General features: G+C 44.6%; 1 protein-coding gene across 1 annotated transcript; it reads right to left on the reverse strand.

Moving 5' to 3' along the window:
- Positions 1–10,823: 10,823 nt before the first annotated feature.
- LOC128472014 (urotensin-2 receptor-like) lies at positions 10,824–11,909 on the reverse strand. Its single transcript, XM_053454002.1, has one exon. It carries the CDS (start codon positions 11,907–11,909, stop codon positions 10,824–10,826), a length of 1,086 nt encoding a protein of 361 aa, XP_053309977.1.
- Between the last annotated feature and the right edge of the window lie 4,379 nt (positions 11,910–16,288).

Genomic DNA, 16,288 nt, shown 5'->3' on the forward strand with positions numbered 1-16,288 from the left:
TCCCCTGATGCCCCTGTTTTCTAAGAGCTCGGACTGTTTGCTGGGTACGAGGGTATCACAGGGTTGTACAGCCCTAAAAGCCACAACAATGTGTATAAAATGGGTTTATAAATTAAAATATGTAAATAAAATACTGTCCTGCTTGTCTTCCATTGGCTCCACAATGTTCTGATTGGAGCGCTGCCCCCAGCCACACCCCTAAACCATTATATTATATGGCTATGGATCTCTTTCATGTCGTTCCGGTTCTCTTTCTGAATGATCTAGATGCCCCGATGGACGCCGGTCGCTGAATCACTCACCATTTCTATAAAATAACACTTCACTTTCCCAATTTTCCGACATCAAACCCTTTTTTTTGGGTACTTGTCTCTCCATCGTCTGATAACATTAAAGGCAATCAAATTTGTTGAAGTACTCGACATGGTCTAATGCATGTGAGCTCACAAAAAGTCATTTTAAAAAGTACATTTTCTATATCTTTGTAACTTAACGAGACCCGCTAAGCTCTTGAGTGCCAAACGGCTTCTGTTTTTTCCCAGTATGGGGAATAGCGATTTCGGGGGTGCTCCTCAGAATATCCTTTTGTGTTAAGGTCCGAATATATCCCTTTTGGATAAAATGTTCCTTTTATGTATGATGCGTCGTTCGTTCACATCCATCTAAAGGGAAAAGCCACGTTTAAAATAATTTTAAATTCCGAAATGATTTTTTTTGTTTAGACAGATGGAAGCTTTGACACACTTGATAAAACGTTTCCGCTTGCCTAGGGGGAAGGCCATTGTTGTTACTCTCCTTACTTCCTGTTGAGTATAACAGCTTCCTGCTTGTGATAACCCCCTTTCTGGTGACGTTACAGAATCAGAATTAAGTGTAGCCATTTTGGGGACATTTTCCATATTTGGATACAATGTATGGCAATAAATTGATCTTAATGAGTGTGTTATCCTGATGCTGATTGGCTGCTACAAGCACGGAAGTCGTGTTTTGCTGCAGCTTCTACCCAAGGTCAGTAATTAACACCGGAGCTCTAGGAAAACCCTGTTAAGCATGATATCTTGGGGAAAAGAAGCCGAGAGGGGCTATAAGGAGCGCCCCCTCTGGCCACCGTTGTAGCGACGCTCCGCCATGGCTTTATAAATGACACGGCTCTGTTACAAATCCTTGTGCTTAGAAAGTAAGCAGACTTGGCATTTGTCTTTTTCCGAATCCCTCGCCTGGGAATTCTGATTTTCTAGTCACACCTGCCACCTCCGGTAAACAGCCGCATTAAGTAAGATAAAGCACTCGGCCTTATCTTATACGGAGTCTCGGCCGTCTCATTTAGTTCACTTAAGCCAATCGATTCTCCTGGGGCTTTCGCTTTGTCACATTACTCTGTGTTTGTATTTCCAGGAAGAATCCATGAATCAGAAGCAAAACCTACCAATAATTATTTTGGTTTGGCTACCGTCACCCTGGACCTTGCAAAGAGTGTTAGATGGGCTGTGAAGGGCAGAGAGAACCTTTTCCTTCTTCCTCCATGCCTTCTCCGTCGCCACGTCCGACTCACGATCATAAATCCTGTTCTTGCACCTGTACAATGTGCGCTCCGTCCCTCGCCAGCTCCACACATCAGAAAGCAGCCCATGTGTATAATTAACATAGTCTAGAAATAGTACACGCTGAAGAATTCATTACTTCTGTTGACTTGAATTCGTGTGATATTATTAATAAAAGCTCGAAACGTTTTAACTCGCGTTGGAAGGACTAGCCGTCGGATCCAGCCGGTTTAAAAAGAAGATTCCATCTGAAGACCGGTCGTTGACTCGCCATGACCTCGTCTTCGTCCAAATGTGGAGCTGCAGCTAGAATTCCAAGTTTTAAGGAAGTTTTGCTTTACCGAAAGGATGGAAAAGCCTCCTAGTAGAAATGGTAGAGGGTAATACAGCGAGGGTATTAAACATCCTTGGGATAGGGATATGGCTGCTGAATCTAAGACAAGGCCAACAACTGATTAAGGTTTGAGTCTTTACAGCAGGAGAAACGGGCGACTAGACGGGGGCCGAATGGGGCCGATCTGGCAGCAGATTCTGTCTCTGAGTTCTTCCAGCCCAAACGTGCAAAGACGCGACCACCCTTTGCACCCAACTAAGTCCACTTGACCATAAACCAATACTCTATCCACCTTTCCTACCAAGCTCCATTCAATATGGCCGTTCGCGTTGACAATGAATAACTGCCAACCCAAAGAGTTAATCTCTTCTCTTTAGGTCTTCCCGTCTTTCCATGAATCACCACCCTCCCCCCCCCACTCCAATCCCACTGGCTCTTTCTCGCTTCCTTCAAACAGGTATCAGAAAAGACTTCTCCGCGGGGCGACACGAGCACAAAGCCTTCGTATAAATCGGTAAAACGCAAGGATTTCGAGATCCTTTACAAGTCTCATTATTCCCCCCGCGGAGTACGCAGCTGGAAATTCGGTTGTGATGATCTAACGGCAAATAATAATTTGCATCGGGGGGGGGTTCCCTAGATGGCTTAAAATATTGCCACCGGCAGCGTCCCACTGGGAATAATATCTTTAGAGATGGACCTTTTGATAGACTCATCTTACAGGATATCTTGGAACGGCCAAGTGTTATAGGAACAGCAACGTCAGGATTTTCTAGAACATTATTAAAATGAATTAAATTATTAAATAAGGGAAGCCGGTTGCCACGTTCCTCCTTGCTGACGTCACCATCCCAACCAAGGTGGGATCTTACCTAGGAAGTGGACAAGATGCTCTTCACCGATCCAATAGAAAATAAATGAGTCGCTGTCCCTTTAAATCTATAATTTACGTTCCGAAAGAGCGTTTGAAGCCGAGCTATAAATATTTCTAGATACATTCGTCCTTTCTTGCTGTAAGACATATCAATCACTTCAAAGGCGGAGAAATATTTCTTATTCCTGTTTCTAGACGTTGGGTGGTTGAGGCTGAGTTGTTACGTTCAGTCCAGCTAGATTGTTCCTCGTCTGCGGTGATTGATAGACGTTCGCGTAAACACGTGTGCTTTATTAGATTTTTAAAGCAGGAAACACGTTTTTAATTTAAAAGAGAGATCTATCAAGAATTGGGCAAAGCCGGCGTGAAACGCCACAGCAGGATCCCCTTCCCATACCTCCCCACGTAGTCTACATTGCCTGCTATTCTATTCAGGCACATTCAAGAGGTCAACGGTTTGCCCCTTTGGTCTTCAATTCCATGATGTCATACTCTACACAGATTTCCATGGATTTGCACGTGCCGTCTGGGTCTATGTGCCTTTTAAAAGAGTGGATTTGAATAAGATGATGTCATAAAGCTATCATTTTACATGAAATATCGATAATGTGGGACTACAAGTGGCAGCCTCTTGAAGACCATTAGGTGGTCATCTTGTCGATTATTATGTGTTCTCAGTTGAGCGTCTCTCATCTCCCTTTGTATTTGAGTTCTGGACTCAAGACGTGATACCAGCTACACAGGACCTGTGAGGACCAGAGAGTTCTAGAACTTATGTTTGAGTTAGTTCTATTTCTTGCTCAGAGGAACATGGTTTGGAATTTTGGCCATAGTGCCACGTTGATAAATGACAGGGCCTTCTTCCCTTCTTGACAGTTTACGTCAACTAAACTGGTCTACATCTTAGGTAGGTGACCATGCCGTGATCCCATTGTCCATTTGTCCATCAAGAGAGTCCTGAGGGATACATTTGGACCATTTGCCAGCCAGCTAAACATCAGAGGTTTCTTGAAATAAGTTGTGGTGGTCGTCTTCGAGTTCTGCCACCGACCCTTACTGGACCTTATCCTGAGTACAGCCAGTGAGCTGAGCTGATTCTAGTTGATTCTAGTCTGATTTGGATTTTACCTTTTGTTATTCCCACGTCCAATCCAAGTTAGTAACTACCTTCAGGAGTTTAATGTTCGATAATGATCTTAATATTCTGGAGAAAGACCCACTCATATCTTGAACGTGTCCAGAATCTTCTTTTACTTGCTCATCACATGCTCTCCTCCTATGGATATACCCTTCCCCTCCCAAGTTAGACGTCACCACGCAATATTCTTCTTAGCAGGGTCAGGCGTTTTGCCCTCCTGTGCCTATCGTTGCCTCGCATCTCCCATAATGCCGTGGATCATGACCACGAGTCATCATGCGCCCAGTAATTCCACCCCAGGACTAGGCAGAGGTGAAACAGGTTAAATTCCATCAAGAAAACATGGATATTAAAGATGCAAAACCCTTTTATCCGTTAAGGCTAGACCTTGACAGCTCGAGCTACAATCACACAGCTCTGGATGAGATCTCTGCGGAGGCCGCTTCTCGCCCCATGCGGAAGAGAAATCCCTACGGGGGCAAAATTGCGAAGCCTTGTTATAAACCCTTTAATTGTGAGATTTCAATACAATTTGTCTTTCTTATTGCCTGCTCTGCAGAGCTCACGACAGGTGGGGGAAACACCTGGATGTGGAATGATTTGTTTGCAAATGGAAGGGAGTCTTTCCATCTGCTGTAATATAGGGGGGTTTGTGTGCAAATTTCTCAAGAAGCTGCTAAACGCTTAGTACCCAAAACTGGTGATTTTAACACAAAGGAGGAAATAATGAGGAATAGTTTGTTGGGTCAATATTAATGATTGGAGGTTATATATATACGTAATCATTAAGTTAGATACTTTGTATCAAGACCAAGGTCACCATCTGGGGGTAGAACCAGTACCTGTGTGTGGGACCAGGGCAAGAAGGCTTTCCCAGCCTCCCTAATCTGCCACAGACCCTATAATTGTGGTCTGGAACCTGGGACTGGGCCCTCATGAGCTATGGGACCCAGGTTTTGCATTGTGGTGGCCACATTGGGAGAATTGGACCAGGGACGGCGGGAGGAACATGGAGTAGTTACTACAGCAGGAGGAACATGGAGCAGGGGGGCTTGTCTTTAGATTTGTACTGGACCCCAAGATTTTTGATGATGGACCTGATGAAGGAGGTGACATCAAACTTGGACCCAATGTTTCCATCCAAAGAGTTCCTCCAACCATGCAAAGGTTCTCCAGTCTTTGGCAGAGCAAATTGTGAATAAAGTTTACGGAAATTCTGTAAAACGAAGGGATTCCTCCGTCAGTTAAACTCTCAGATGTGAAAGGGTCAGACCCGCGGCTGCCAACAGAATTACAGATCACAAGGTTTCGTCGTTTAATGATTTATTTGGTTTTACATTTTCACAAGTTCTTTAAAATAAAATTTGACCAAAAATTTCCCTGATTTTGCAAAGAAAACCTAACCGTAGAGTTAATCATGGCTTCCATTAAATGCACCGATTATCAGAAATATACATTTAATAGCACAAAGTCCAGCACAATGGGTTATGGGTATGCGTGAGATGCATTGTGGGTAAACTGTGGTCCCATCACGGGAACAGTGAGACTTTCTTCTCGTGGCTGGTGGCTTATGTGGGTTCTTCAAAGAACTACAATACTTAACGAAGTTTAGGAAATGAAAGCTGTTCAAGGAGACCTGATTTGTTTCCATCAACGTTGGGACTCATCACTTGCAGAACTGAATGCTGGAAAAAACATTCCTTGTAGAAACCGTAACTCATCAAGATGTCTTCAAGAAGAGCACTGAGCTGAGACATAAAAAGAAAACCAACGAGTGGGATTGGTAAGATGGCACCAAATCAGTTGTGAAGGAACCTTGGCAGTCTAGGAGCCATCTAAGAAGATTTGACCCAGATGCTTGATTTAGGGGGTTCTCATGGTGATTGCCAAGGTTCCTTCCGATTCCAAACTGATTCGGTGACATGTTACCGGTCCCACTCATTGGTCTTCATTCTACGTCTTAGTGCTCTTCTTGAAGACATCTTGACGGGTTACGGTTTCCACGAGGAATGGTTTGCTTCCCGACCTCATAACGAGCTGGTAAAAGGTTAGTGTTGTGAAGGGTCAGCCGATTCCGACGGTCGCAAGTAACAGCAAAGAACAAGACCTGTTATGATGTTCTTCCCTGTGCTTCATGCTTCCAAACCTTCAAAAACTTATTGGATAAATGGCGGCAGGAATCAGGAGGTAGCTAACTGGGGGTGGGGGGCTCTCTGAATAACCCTGGCATAATGGCTTCCAGAAAAGAAATGTTGATACATAAGTTCTAAAAATCCTAAACTATCACTGAAGTGGGAACGTTCGATGTCATACGAAGAGGTTCACCCTCAGTAGATCAGTTTCTTTTTTTATTATTTCAGGATCATTGCCAAATGATTCCGGTATCGATTTTTTACTAAAAAATGTTTCTCTCTCTACAAATGGATACGAACATAAACATTTATTCAGCATTGATGTCATAGTTCCAACCCCTCCCGTAACGTTCTCGTCCGCGGAGGAAAGTTTCGCCTGAGATGTTTTGTGCACGGTCCAAGGTCATCTGTATCGATTGCCCAAAATATTATTGTTGCCCCATCTGGTATCTGAAAACAAGACGAGGGAGGCAGATTGTTTTTGGGCGCGAGAGATGTGGAACTGTTTCTTCTGGTCTGTAGGAGATGGCATTGTGGCTTCTTTCTTCTCTGGCGCTGCCATGTTGATGGAGACCCATGGTATGAGGTAGAGCGAGTGGTTCCTCGGAGAAGGTTCCCCCGACGGCAACATTCATAGAGATAGACAAGGGGTGTTTTCTGGAAAATAGACAATGTGGGTTAGCAAGGTGGTCTTACGTTTCTTTATGCAGAGGAAGAAGGGTAAGGATGAGGGCAGAATGGAGGAAAATGGGGGGAAGGACATCAGGTGATTGAGAGGGAGAAGGGCACTCAGAAGGAGTAAGGAGGGCAGGATGAATGGGATGTGGGAAGGGTGAGATATCGGGGCAGAATGGAGGACAGAGAGAAGGGCAGGAGCAGGTTTAGAAGAAAGAGGAATGAGGAACTAGAGCCCTCCACCCGACCCCTCTCCGGACCCCCTTGTGTGTACCCTTCTCTAACATCTCTGTTTAGCAGGCATGGCGAGCCGTTTCCGATGCGTCTGCCTGCTGAATATTTCATGACTCTCCTTCATAGCGCTTTGGATTAACGAGCCTTTGGGGTCAATGTGATAGGTTTGTCCTATCGGTGACAGAAGCCGTGAGCTGTCCTTCTCTCCCCCATCACCCCCTTCTAACTCATCGAGCACCTGCAGAAATTAACCCTTTTTTAAATGGCCACCGAGACAGCGTCGCCTCTATCAGGCTCTCAGCGGGGTCTCGGGAGACTCGGTGCCGTCACTGTCCGGTTCTTTCATCGTCGGATCTATTTTGGGAACCGTCCGTCTGCGGAATGCGGCATTAGCCGGTCCTGCCTCTTCGGGCCGGTGGTCAATGCATCAAAATATCTGCATCCGACGTAATAAACAAGACGACGGGAGAGATGGCACCTCTGTGTGTCCTGCAGCAGAGCTGATCTATAGGTGATATATATATATACTCATAATGTAAGGATCTACGAGCTCCGGGCCGACCGTGGCTTCCACTGCAATGCAGCGATTCCCAGACAACAGAGACGGAACGCGTTCTACAAATCCTATGACAGCCAGCCAGCCAGCCGTCAAACATTAAGGATGAGCCATCACCCTCAGCTATAGGGCAAGGTCTGGCTCGGATTTCTATACATTGCAATAAAATATCGCTGGGAAATGTATAGATCAACAGCATACAGAGGTCTTTTGCACAGCTGCCCCCCCTCCCATTGCATTATGGGAAGAGCACTCGGGTTTTATTCTAATATCACATTGTATCTCTACCTTCGTCAGTAAATTAGCTGTAAAATAGCCATAATTTAGATATAAAGTGCAGATTTGTAGGGAAAAATATTTACATTGTGACATCACAATACACCCTCATATGCTAATTGCAGCAGATCATTTGCATATTGGGCTTCATATGAAAAAATGTATAGATTTGTTTGGAATTCTGATAAATAATCATTTAGATTTGGGAACGAGCCAATCAAAAGACGCCTAGCATATTCCGATGGGGTATTTGAGAATATGAAAAACAAGATGTTTTTTTGGCGTCCTCAAAATAAAAATACAAAAAAACAAACCAAATTTTGGGTTATTTCAGAAGCGTTGGGGCCGTTCCAATCCCAATTAATAATTATGGTGATTGACCCTGTTTAATGGGCTAATTACGTTAATTGAGGCTGGAGCAGCCGTCGGGCAATTTCCCCGCTGTCATTAAATTATACAGAATGAGTGTTTTTGAAAAATTATTTCTTAAAAGAACGCCGTTCCGGGGTTCTTAATTCTCTTTAATGCGATGCGATTTCCTCCGCGATGTTTTTTTTGAGGAATTAAAGTGCTACAGCGGGTAGAAAGTAACGTCTCTGCTGGGCTGCCACCCCCAGCGACATAAACTCTAAAAGCTCGCTGGGGGGGGGGGATAAGATGCATAAAATCCCTTTAGATTTATTATCGATCGAAAAAGGACGCGAAGCGAGTGAGAAAAAAGCCGAGGCGATTATTTACCGCCCTATAAAAATCCTTTTTAACTGATTTGACAACCTTGAGGAAAAAAACAGCGCTTCTCAGAACTAATGCATGAAGCGAGGTGTAGTGGGCTCTGAATGATATAGCGCCGTCATATTCCACAGCGCTGTACAGCGGGACATTTATTAACCCAAGAACCTCGATACATTCAGAGGAAAGAACAAAGTATCAATTTCTGCCGCATTCCAATCACAGGGACTGCTTTATGGGGGTGTGGTCATGGGCGTGGCCGGGAGGCGTGGCTTTACAAAGCCTATATATAGCTGTGACTTTTTGCCCTATCGATCTGATTAAAAGCCGAATGAAAACAATGTATTTTATTTACACAATTTTGTTATAAACAAATTATTGTGAAACACAATAAAAAATATTTATATTTACATCGAAATTAACCTGGGCTGCCAATCTGGCTGATATCGCCCTATAGATTGCGTCCTGCAGCAGCCTCCCAGCAGAGGTGGTAGAGGGTAATACAGTGAGGGTATTAAACACGCATGGTATAGGCATACGGCTCCTGAATCTAAGACGAGACCAACCACTGATTAAGGTTTGAGTCTTTACAGCAGGAGAAACGGGCGACTAGACAGGGGGCCGGATAGGGGCCGATCTGCCGGCACTTTCATAATGATACATAAACTCGCATATGAAACGTTCTCTGTTGCCGTGGCGATACCCTGTGTTTATGTCATAGAAGTAGGTGATTTAATTTGCTCCCTCTGCCGTTGCGAGCATCGTTAGGGCCGCACGGCTAACGGACGCAAACATAGCAACGAGGACTTGCTCGTTACACCAGAGCTATTTATAGGACTACAGGGGAGGAAAGGGTTAATGGAAAGGCGCAGCGCCGCGGTGGGAACCTCCGGCAGGGGAAAGGAGTTTCAGCTCGAAATAAGACCCTCGGCGGAGATACAATAGAGATACGTAGAAGGAGCCCAGAAAGGATCCCGCTGTTTAACGCTAGCATTTTATTTACATAATTTAACTTAAAAACGAGTTCATGAAACCCAGCAACAGGATCGGCCAAAACAAGTTCAATTATATAAGTAAGGAGGTTTTACTGTACTGAGAGGGTAGTAGATAAGTGGAGCAGCCTCCCAGCAGAAGTGGTAGAGGGTAATACAGTGAGGGGTATTAAACACGCATGGGATAGACATACGGCTCCTGAATCTAAGACGAGACCAACGACTGATTAAGGTTTAAGTCTTTAAAGCAGGAGAAACGGCCGACTAGACGGGGGCCGAATGGGGCCGATCTGCCGGCAAACCTTGGATAGACTCTCATTACCGGTATAGGAAGCAAACTTAGGGTTCGTGTATAATTTTCTCTCTGTAGACAGCACGTCGTGGGCGCGGATATTCACGCTGCCCACACACCGGCATCCGAGCGCCGACAGCGCGCAGACAGATGTAACATTTAACCCTTACGTTTCCCTGCAGCATGTATAGGTGAAAAGCTCGCCATTTCCTTTTATAACCAGGACACCAGGAAGATAATCGTCGCTTTAAGAGGGGGGGCTAGATTTGGTGGATAAGTGGAACAGCCTCCCAGCAGAAGTGGTAGAGGGTAATACAGAGGGTAATACAGTGAGGGTATTAAACACGCATGGGATAGGCATCCGGCTCCTGAATCTAATTTCTGCCCAAAAACCCTTCCCGGAAATAAACTCGAAAAGTTTGACTCATTTATTATTTTTGTCTGGAATTCTTAATTATCACGTGTCACAGTAGCAGATGCGGATAGGTTGTTGCCATAGAAACTGATAAAAGCTTCTTATAATGTGTTTAACCGTTCAGAGTAAAGACTAAAATCACCGATCTCCTAAGGTGTTTTTTTTTTCTTCTTAACATACCAAAAAAAGAGCAATTAATATTTTGTCTTAGTGGAACAGCAACCTTTAAAGCGCCGAATCGGGCGCAGCATGGAATTCACCTTTCGAGCTGAACATACAGAATATACACGGCCTTACCCAGAAGCCTGCTCTTCACCCCAAACTAGATCATGCTCAGTGCAGTCCCTTCTGGAAAGCAAGGGGTTAACACATTTCGATACTGAAAACAACAAAAAACAAAACAAAAAACAATAAAAAAAAAGCAATTAAAAGGGTAAAAAAACAAACAAAGCCTGGGAGGGTATTTCTTCACCCAGCCCCAAAAGGACCTAAATCCACTTTTTTTCTGCTCAGTTTTGCGGAGGTGATGGGCAGCCCAGGGTCAGGTGTGTGGACCCCCCCCCCTTACCTGTTCTGGGTGTCCTGTTCTGGCAGTGGCAGGGCAGCTGCTGGTGCAGATCGCTCCCAGATGCCCCTCATTTAATCTCCCTGACACCTGTCATGATAATCGACTCCGAGGCAAAGTCATAGTGGTTGCTGGAGGACATTGAGCGACCCCACGAGGAGCACTGCAAGGTGGCCCCTCTCTTCTTGAAGGCAGAGGTGAACCTGTAAAACTTCTTGTGCCTGTTTCTCAAGTACTCTCTGTAGTTCTTGGTGAGTAAGGTGTACAGGAAGGGGTTAATGCAGCTGTTGCTGTACGTCAGGCAGGTGACCAGGTAATTAATGCACTTTTGGGTCTGGGAAGAGAGCTGGGGGGTCACATCATAAAGTCTGACCAGCTGCCAGATCCAGAAGGGTAGGAAGCAAGCCCAGAAGACCAGGACAATGCTGAAGATCATGATGAGGACCTTCTGCTTGGGAGATCTCTTGTTCTCCTTTTTGTTCACTGGGTTCCTCTGGGACTCCAGGTAAGTCCTGGCCAACCTGGTGTACAGGTAGCCAATGATCAATCCTGGGGCCATGATGCTGGTGCTGAACAGGACAGTCAGGTAGATCCTGTAGGCTGCAAGGCTCCAAGTTGGGGCACACATCCTCTTTACACCTTTACCCTTTCCCTCTGTTAAGGTCACCATGATCATCATGGGCAGAGTCAGGAGGAAGGACAAGGACCACACAGCCACAGCCATGCCCTTCCTGTAGCTCTTGGACCTCCTAATTGTGTCCAGGGGTTTGGTGACCGCCATGTACCTCTCGGTGCACATGACAGTGAGGGTGAAGATGCTGGCATGCATGGTGAGAAGGTCCAGGCTGAGGAGAATCCTGCACCCAATGTCCCCAAAATACCAGTCCTTGACAAAGTAGGTGCACACAATGAAGGGGATGCTGGACAGGTAGAGGAGGTCTGCCAGGGCCAGGTTGATGATGGAAATGTACATATTGGCCGCATACCTCATTGAGTGGCACATGACCACCAGGGTGTAGACATTCCCTGCCACCCCAGCCACGTACATCAGAGACAGGAGAGTCCCAAAGGTGCCGGTGATGATCAGCTCGTCCATGCTGGAGCCTGTGGGGTCCACGTGGGACAGGTTCCCCGGGCCGGAGGACTTGTTCTCCATGTGAGTGGCAGAGGAGCCGGCCCGGGGAGGGGACCTTCTTCAGGAGGAGATCGAGGTTTCTCATCAGCCTGAAAGAGCTAAGGAGTGCAGGGGGGGGGGCAATGTGACGTCAACTCCTTTCTGTCTGTCTTCTATCTCCTTCTATCTGTGTCTGTCTGTACCATTTTCTTCTGTCCCGTATCCCCTTCTTTCTTTCATTCTCTTCTCATTCGTCCTATCATTTCTCTTTACTATCTGACGTCCCTTATTATCTGCTACTTCGTTCCCTCTCTTCTTTTTCTCTTACTCTCATTTTTCTATTTCATTCTTTTCCTCTTCTTCTTTTCCTCTTCCCTTTTTCCTCTCCCAGCTCTCAATTATCTTTCTGGCTTTGTCTTTTCTTCTTCTCTTTAACCATATTTCTCTCGCTCTCTCTTTGACCCTTTGAGTACCAGAATGTATATACTCATTCATTCATTCATTCACCCTCTCTGCCTCTTTCTCTCTCGCGCTCTCTTTCTCTCCCTCTCTCTCAGACTTAACCCCTTGAGAACCAGGTCCCAATTTACTCTCCACATCCTAGGATACAGAACCAAGGTTTATAACAGCATAAGTGTTTCTGGTTACTGTGTATGAGAGTCTGCTGGTCTGCACCACAAATGGTTAATCCTAGCTGCATTATATAAGAGAAAGCACTGGCTCTGCTGTAATTAATTTGACCAAAATGTATTTTATTTTATTAATGGATTATGTAATAATACCAGGTACTGACCAAAACTGTATTAAAGTGGCTGAGCTGTTATATAGAGTAATGGGAGGAGTTATAGGGATCTGTTATATAGAGTAATGGGAGGAGTTATAGGGATCTGTTATATAGAGTAATGGGAGGAGTTATAGGGATCTGTTATATAGAGTAATGGGAGGAGTTCTAGGGAGCTGTTTTATAGATTAATAAGTGGAGTTATAGGGAGCTGTTATATAGAGTAATGGGAGGAGTTATAGGGAGCTGTTATATAGAGTAATGAGATGAGTTATAGGGATCTGTTATATAGAGCAATAGGAGGAGTTCTAGGGAGCTGTTATATAGAGTAATGGGAGGAGTTATAGGGATCTGTTATATAGAGTAATGGGAGGAGTTATAGGGATCCGTTATATAGAGTAATGGGAGGAGTTATAGGGATCTGTTATATAGAGTAATGGGAGGGGTTATAGCGAGCTGGTATATAGAGTAATGAGATGAGTTATAGGGATCTGTTATACAGAGTAATGGGAGGAGTAAAAGGGAGCTGTTATACAGAGTAATGGGAGGAGTTACAGGGAGATGTTATATGGAATTATAGGAGGGTTTGTAAAGCTCAAACAAGGATTTATAGGGAGGACTAAATTTATATTTTCTAGCTGAATTTTTTTGAACGTTGATCCCTTTGTTTGGCAGGAATGCATGTCGACTATATATATATTATATTATATAATAATATATATTATATATATTATTATTATATTATTATTATATATTTATACACAGTATATAATCTCACTCCACGATATATATTCTCTTCCCATTGTTGGCGCAGCACAGGTAACAATACATGTAAAGCTGAGCGGAACTGCTGGCCCCTTAAAATTCTGAAATACAAGCCCTCTGGATTTACAGGGAAGCTATTTAGGCAGAAAATCATTCATATTGCATGAAATGATACAATTTATTTGCCGTCTGGTTGCGTATCTCTTCCATCCCGCAGGAAATCAAAGCATTGTAATAGTTCTAGAACAATTCCAAACTGCATCTCAGGGAGCGTTTCATCCTAAAAGCTGGGGCTTCTCCTTTCATCCCATGACGTGTAGATGCGTCCGATTCCTCAGCTCCGTCACCTCTGTTGCATTTCGCGTGTCCTCTCCGCGTAGGAAAATAATGCAGGCAAAAGTCTCTTTGAAAGGCAAAAAAACCCTCGCCAGGCTTCAGAAAATATTTTCTCATTCTCTGTCTGATGATAAATCTCTCTGTCCAGGAGAACTGCATTTTCGCTACAAAGTCATGCTGGTCTTTGATGCTCTTCTAGCGGCTTTTGATGAACATGAAACGTATGTATTCCCGCCGCAGGCCAGGCTTCTGAACGCGATTTGGGGTTGTGATAGAGCGTTTGAGGTGAGCCTTCTGTGGCATGATGGATTGGAAGCTCCTACGAGAACTGGAGGATGAGGAATCCGGAACAGAGAGGACGGTGAAATCACTCATCGCCCTCCCAGCAGCGAAGCTAGAGTTTAAGGTTATCGTATAATATCAAGAAGCACATTGGCCGTTAGTTTAAAGTTCATGGATTCATTAGGTTTTGTAATGGAAAGAAATTGGGTTGATTTGTTGGATCTCGGTTCTAGGTGTATCTTTGGTGTCCAGCTCTACAAGTTCTAAACTATCCTTGATCTCCAGCTTTAGCTTCAGTACTGAGAATGATTTCCATAAGAAGTTACTGGTGGGGTGATGTCCAAAAGATCTAGAATATTTTTGAGATTTCCATAAGGAAGTCCCTGGTTGGGTGATGCCCAACGATCTAGAATATTTTTGTGGTTTCCATAAGCAATTCTCTGGTCAAGTGATGTCCAAGCATCTAGAATATTTTTGTGAACACCCAAGTTGGTCCTTCCCTTAGATAATTGTCAAAAAATAAAAAAAAGGTACAAATTCACCCGATTTTGGGTCATCAGGCTCTGGTTCTCCCCTACCTCACTGATGTCCCATGTGCACTAAGGTCTGGGAATCTCTAAACAGGTCACAGGAATAGACAATCATGTCCTTCAACTGCTACCCTTTCCAGAGCATGGAAGAGAAGCTGATGATGGAAGGGATGGACCTTGCTGGAAAGCAGACATTTTTCCTCCTAGGTCAACCTCCTCGAGCTGTCATAGTCTATTTCAAAATATCATCAAGAGACTGGGATATTAATCCAAAGCAATAATCCGCGCATTCCAATGACGTTCCCGGTAATAGCGGAAAGTTTGGACTTTTATCCCAGCGTTTATTTCCAGTGGTTGCAGACAAATTGACGTCTTGTAATGTTGGGAGGAAGAAGCAGCTCATAAGGAGGATGTTTTTGTCATTAGAAAGTGATCTGTATAGCAGAGGTTGGCTACGAGAGAGCAGAATTCCTGTGGCCGAGGCTGGCATCGCTTGCACCGGGTCAATAGGAAGGAGCAGCCGCCCCTGGCAGATACGGACCTTAAAGGGATATTGCGCAACAATAATAAATGAGGTGTAATAAATGTATAGAACACATGGTGCCCTGTGCCACAAGGACAAGGAACTGTCAGCGACATTAGAGAAGAGGATTAGCAGGGGAGCATGATGCAGGGATGATGGGAATGGAGGTTTGGGGAATAGAAGGGCAGAGGAAAGGTTAGTATAATAGAGGAGGAAGCCGTGGGTTTTGGATGACATGGTGAAATGCTTCCCTTCTACCCCTGTGTACTCCACAGCCAGTCTTTTACCCCACATCGGGGCATTTACGACACCCCTGGCACTCCTAGGAAGGTAGCCATTCGCACTCCAATAAGTGCACAGCATTATATTTATTTAGGTGAAAACAAATGCCACTGTTTCGACCTTAGTGAGGGCTTCATCAGGCAAACACAGTATCTGCTCCCGCCTGTGCCACCTGGCACTTTATCACAGGTATTAGCAGCAGGGACAATAGAACTTTCTAGAATGTTGTCTATAGTATTCAAAGTCACATAATAATAGAGGTATATTTGTATCATTTCCAAATTGGTATAATGGCTGATTCTCTACTTTTCACCCCAAAATGCAATCCCCGGGCATCATAAGATGTTCATTGCAACCTTGCAAGGAATGCTCATTAACCACCGGCACTCAAAGAGTTAATTAGAGCGAACGTGTTTCAGGAGACACTCGTGGAAAAACCACCGGCCTTAACCCTTTGCGTGCTGTGGACTCCTGCAGCGCACCAGGTCTGTTTCAGGAGTTAGGCGATAGGGGGCGCCCTAGAGCTGCAGAACGGAAGAGAATATTTTCCTTCTTTTCTCGTTATTGAGTCCAGATACCAAAAGGTGGCTGAGCATTTTGTGAGTTGTAGTCCTCAGAGGCGAATAAGCGCATTTTTTTTCTTTTTCAGAATAACGCCGTTCAATGATTTACATGATAGGGAAACATTTAAAAAAACTAGGAATCCGGGCAGCCGCTCATCGTACAGATCTTAAAGAAGGAGCTTAAATGAGTATTTGAGTCAATGAAAGTAGCTGTTTCTTAGGTCTTAAGAACATATTTGGGTTCACATTCTGATCCTGAGAATCTACCCCCCCATGGATCTGCCCCCTCCTCTTCACATTTACCTGTCTACGCTAGGAACCTGCCCTTTCACCTTGAGAATCTACCCCCGTTCACCCTG

The sequence above is a fragment of the Spea bombifrons genome, chromosome 13 (genome assembly GCF_027358695.1).
Source record: "Spea bombifrons isolate aSpeBom1 chromosome 13, aSpeBom1.2.pri, whole genome shotgun sequence".
Classification (NCBI taxonomy): Eukaryota; Metazoa; Chordata; class Amphibia; order Anura; family Pelobatidae; genus Spea; species Spea bombifrons.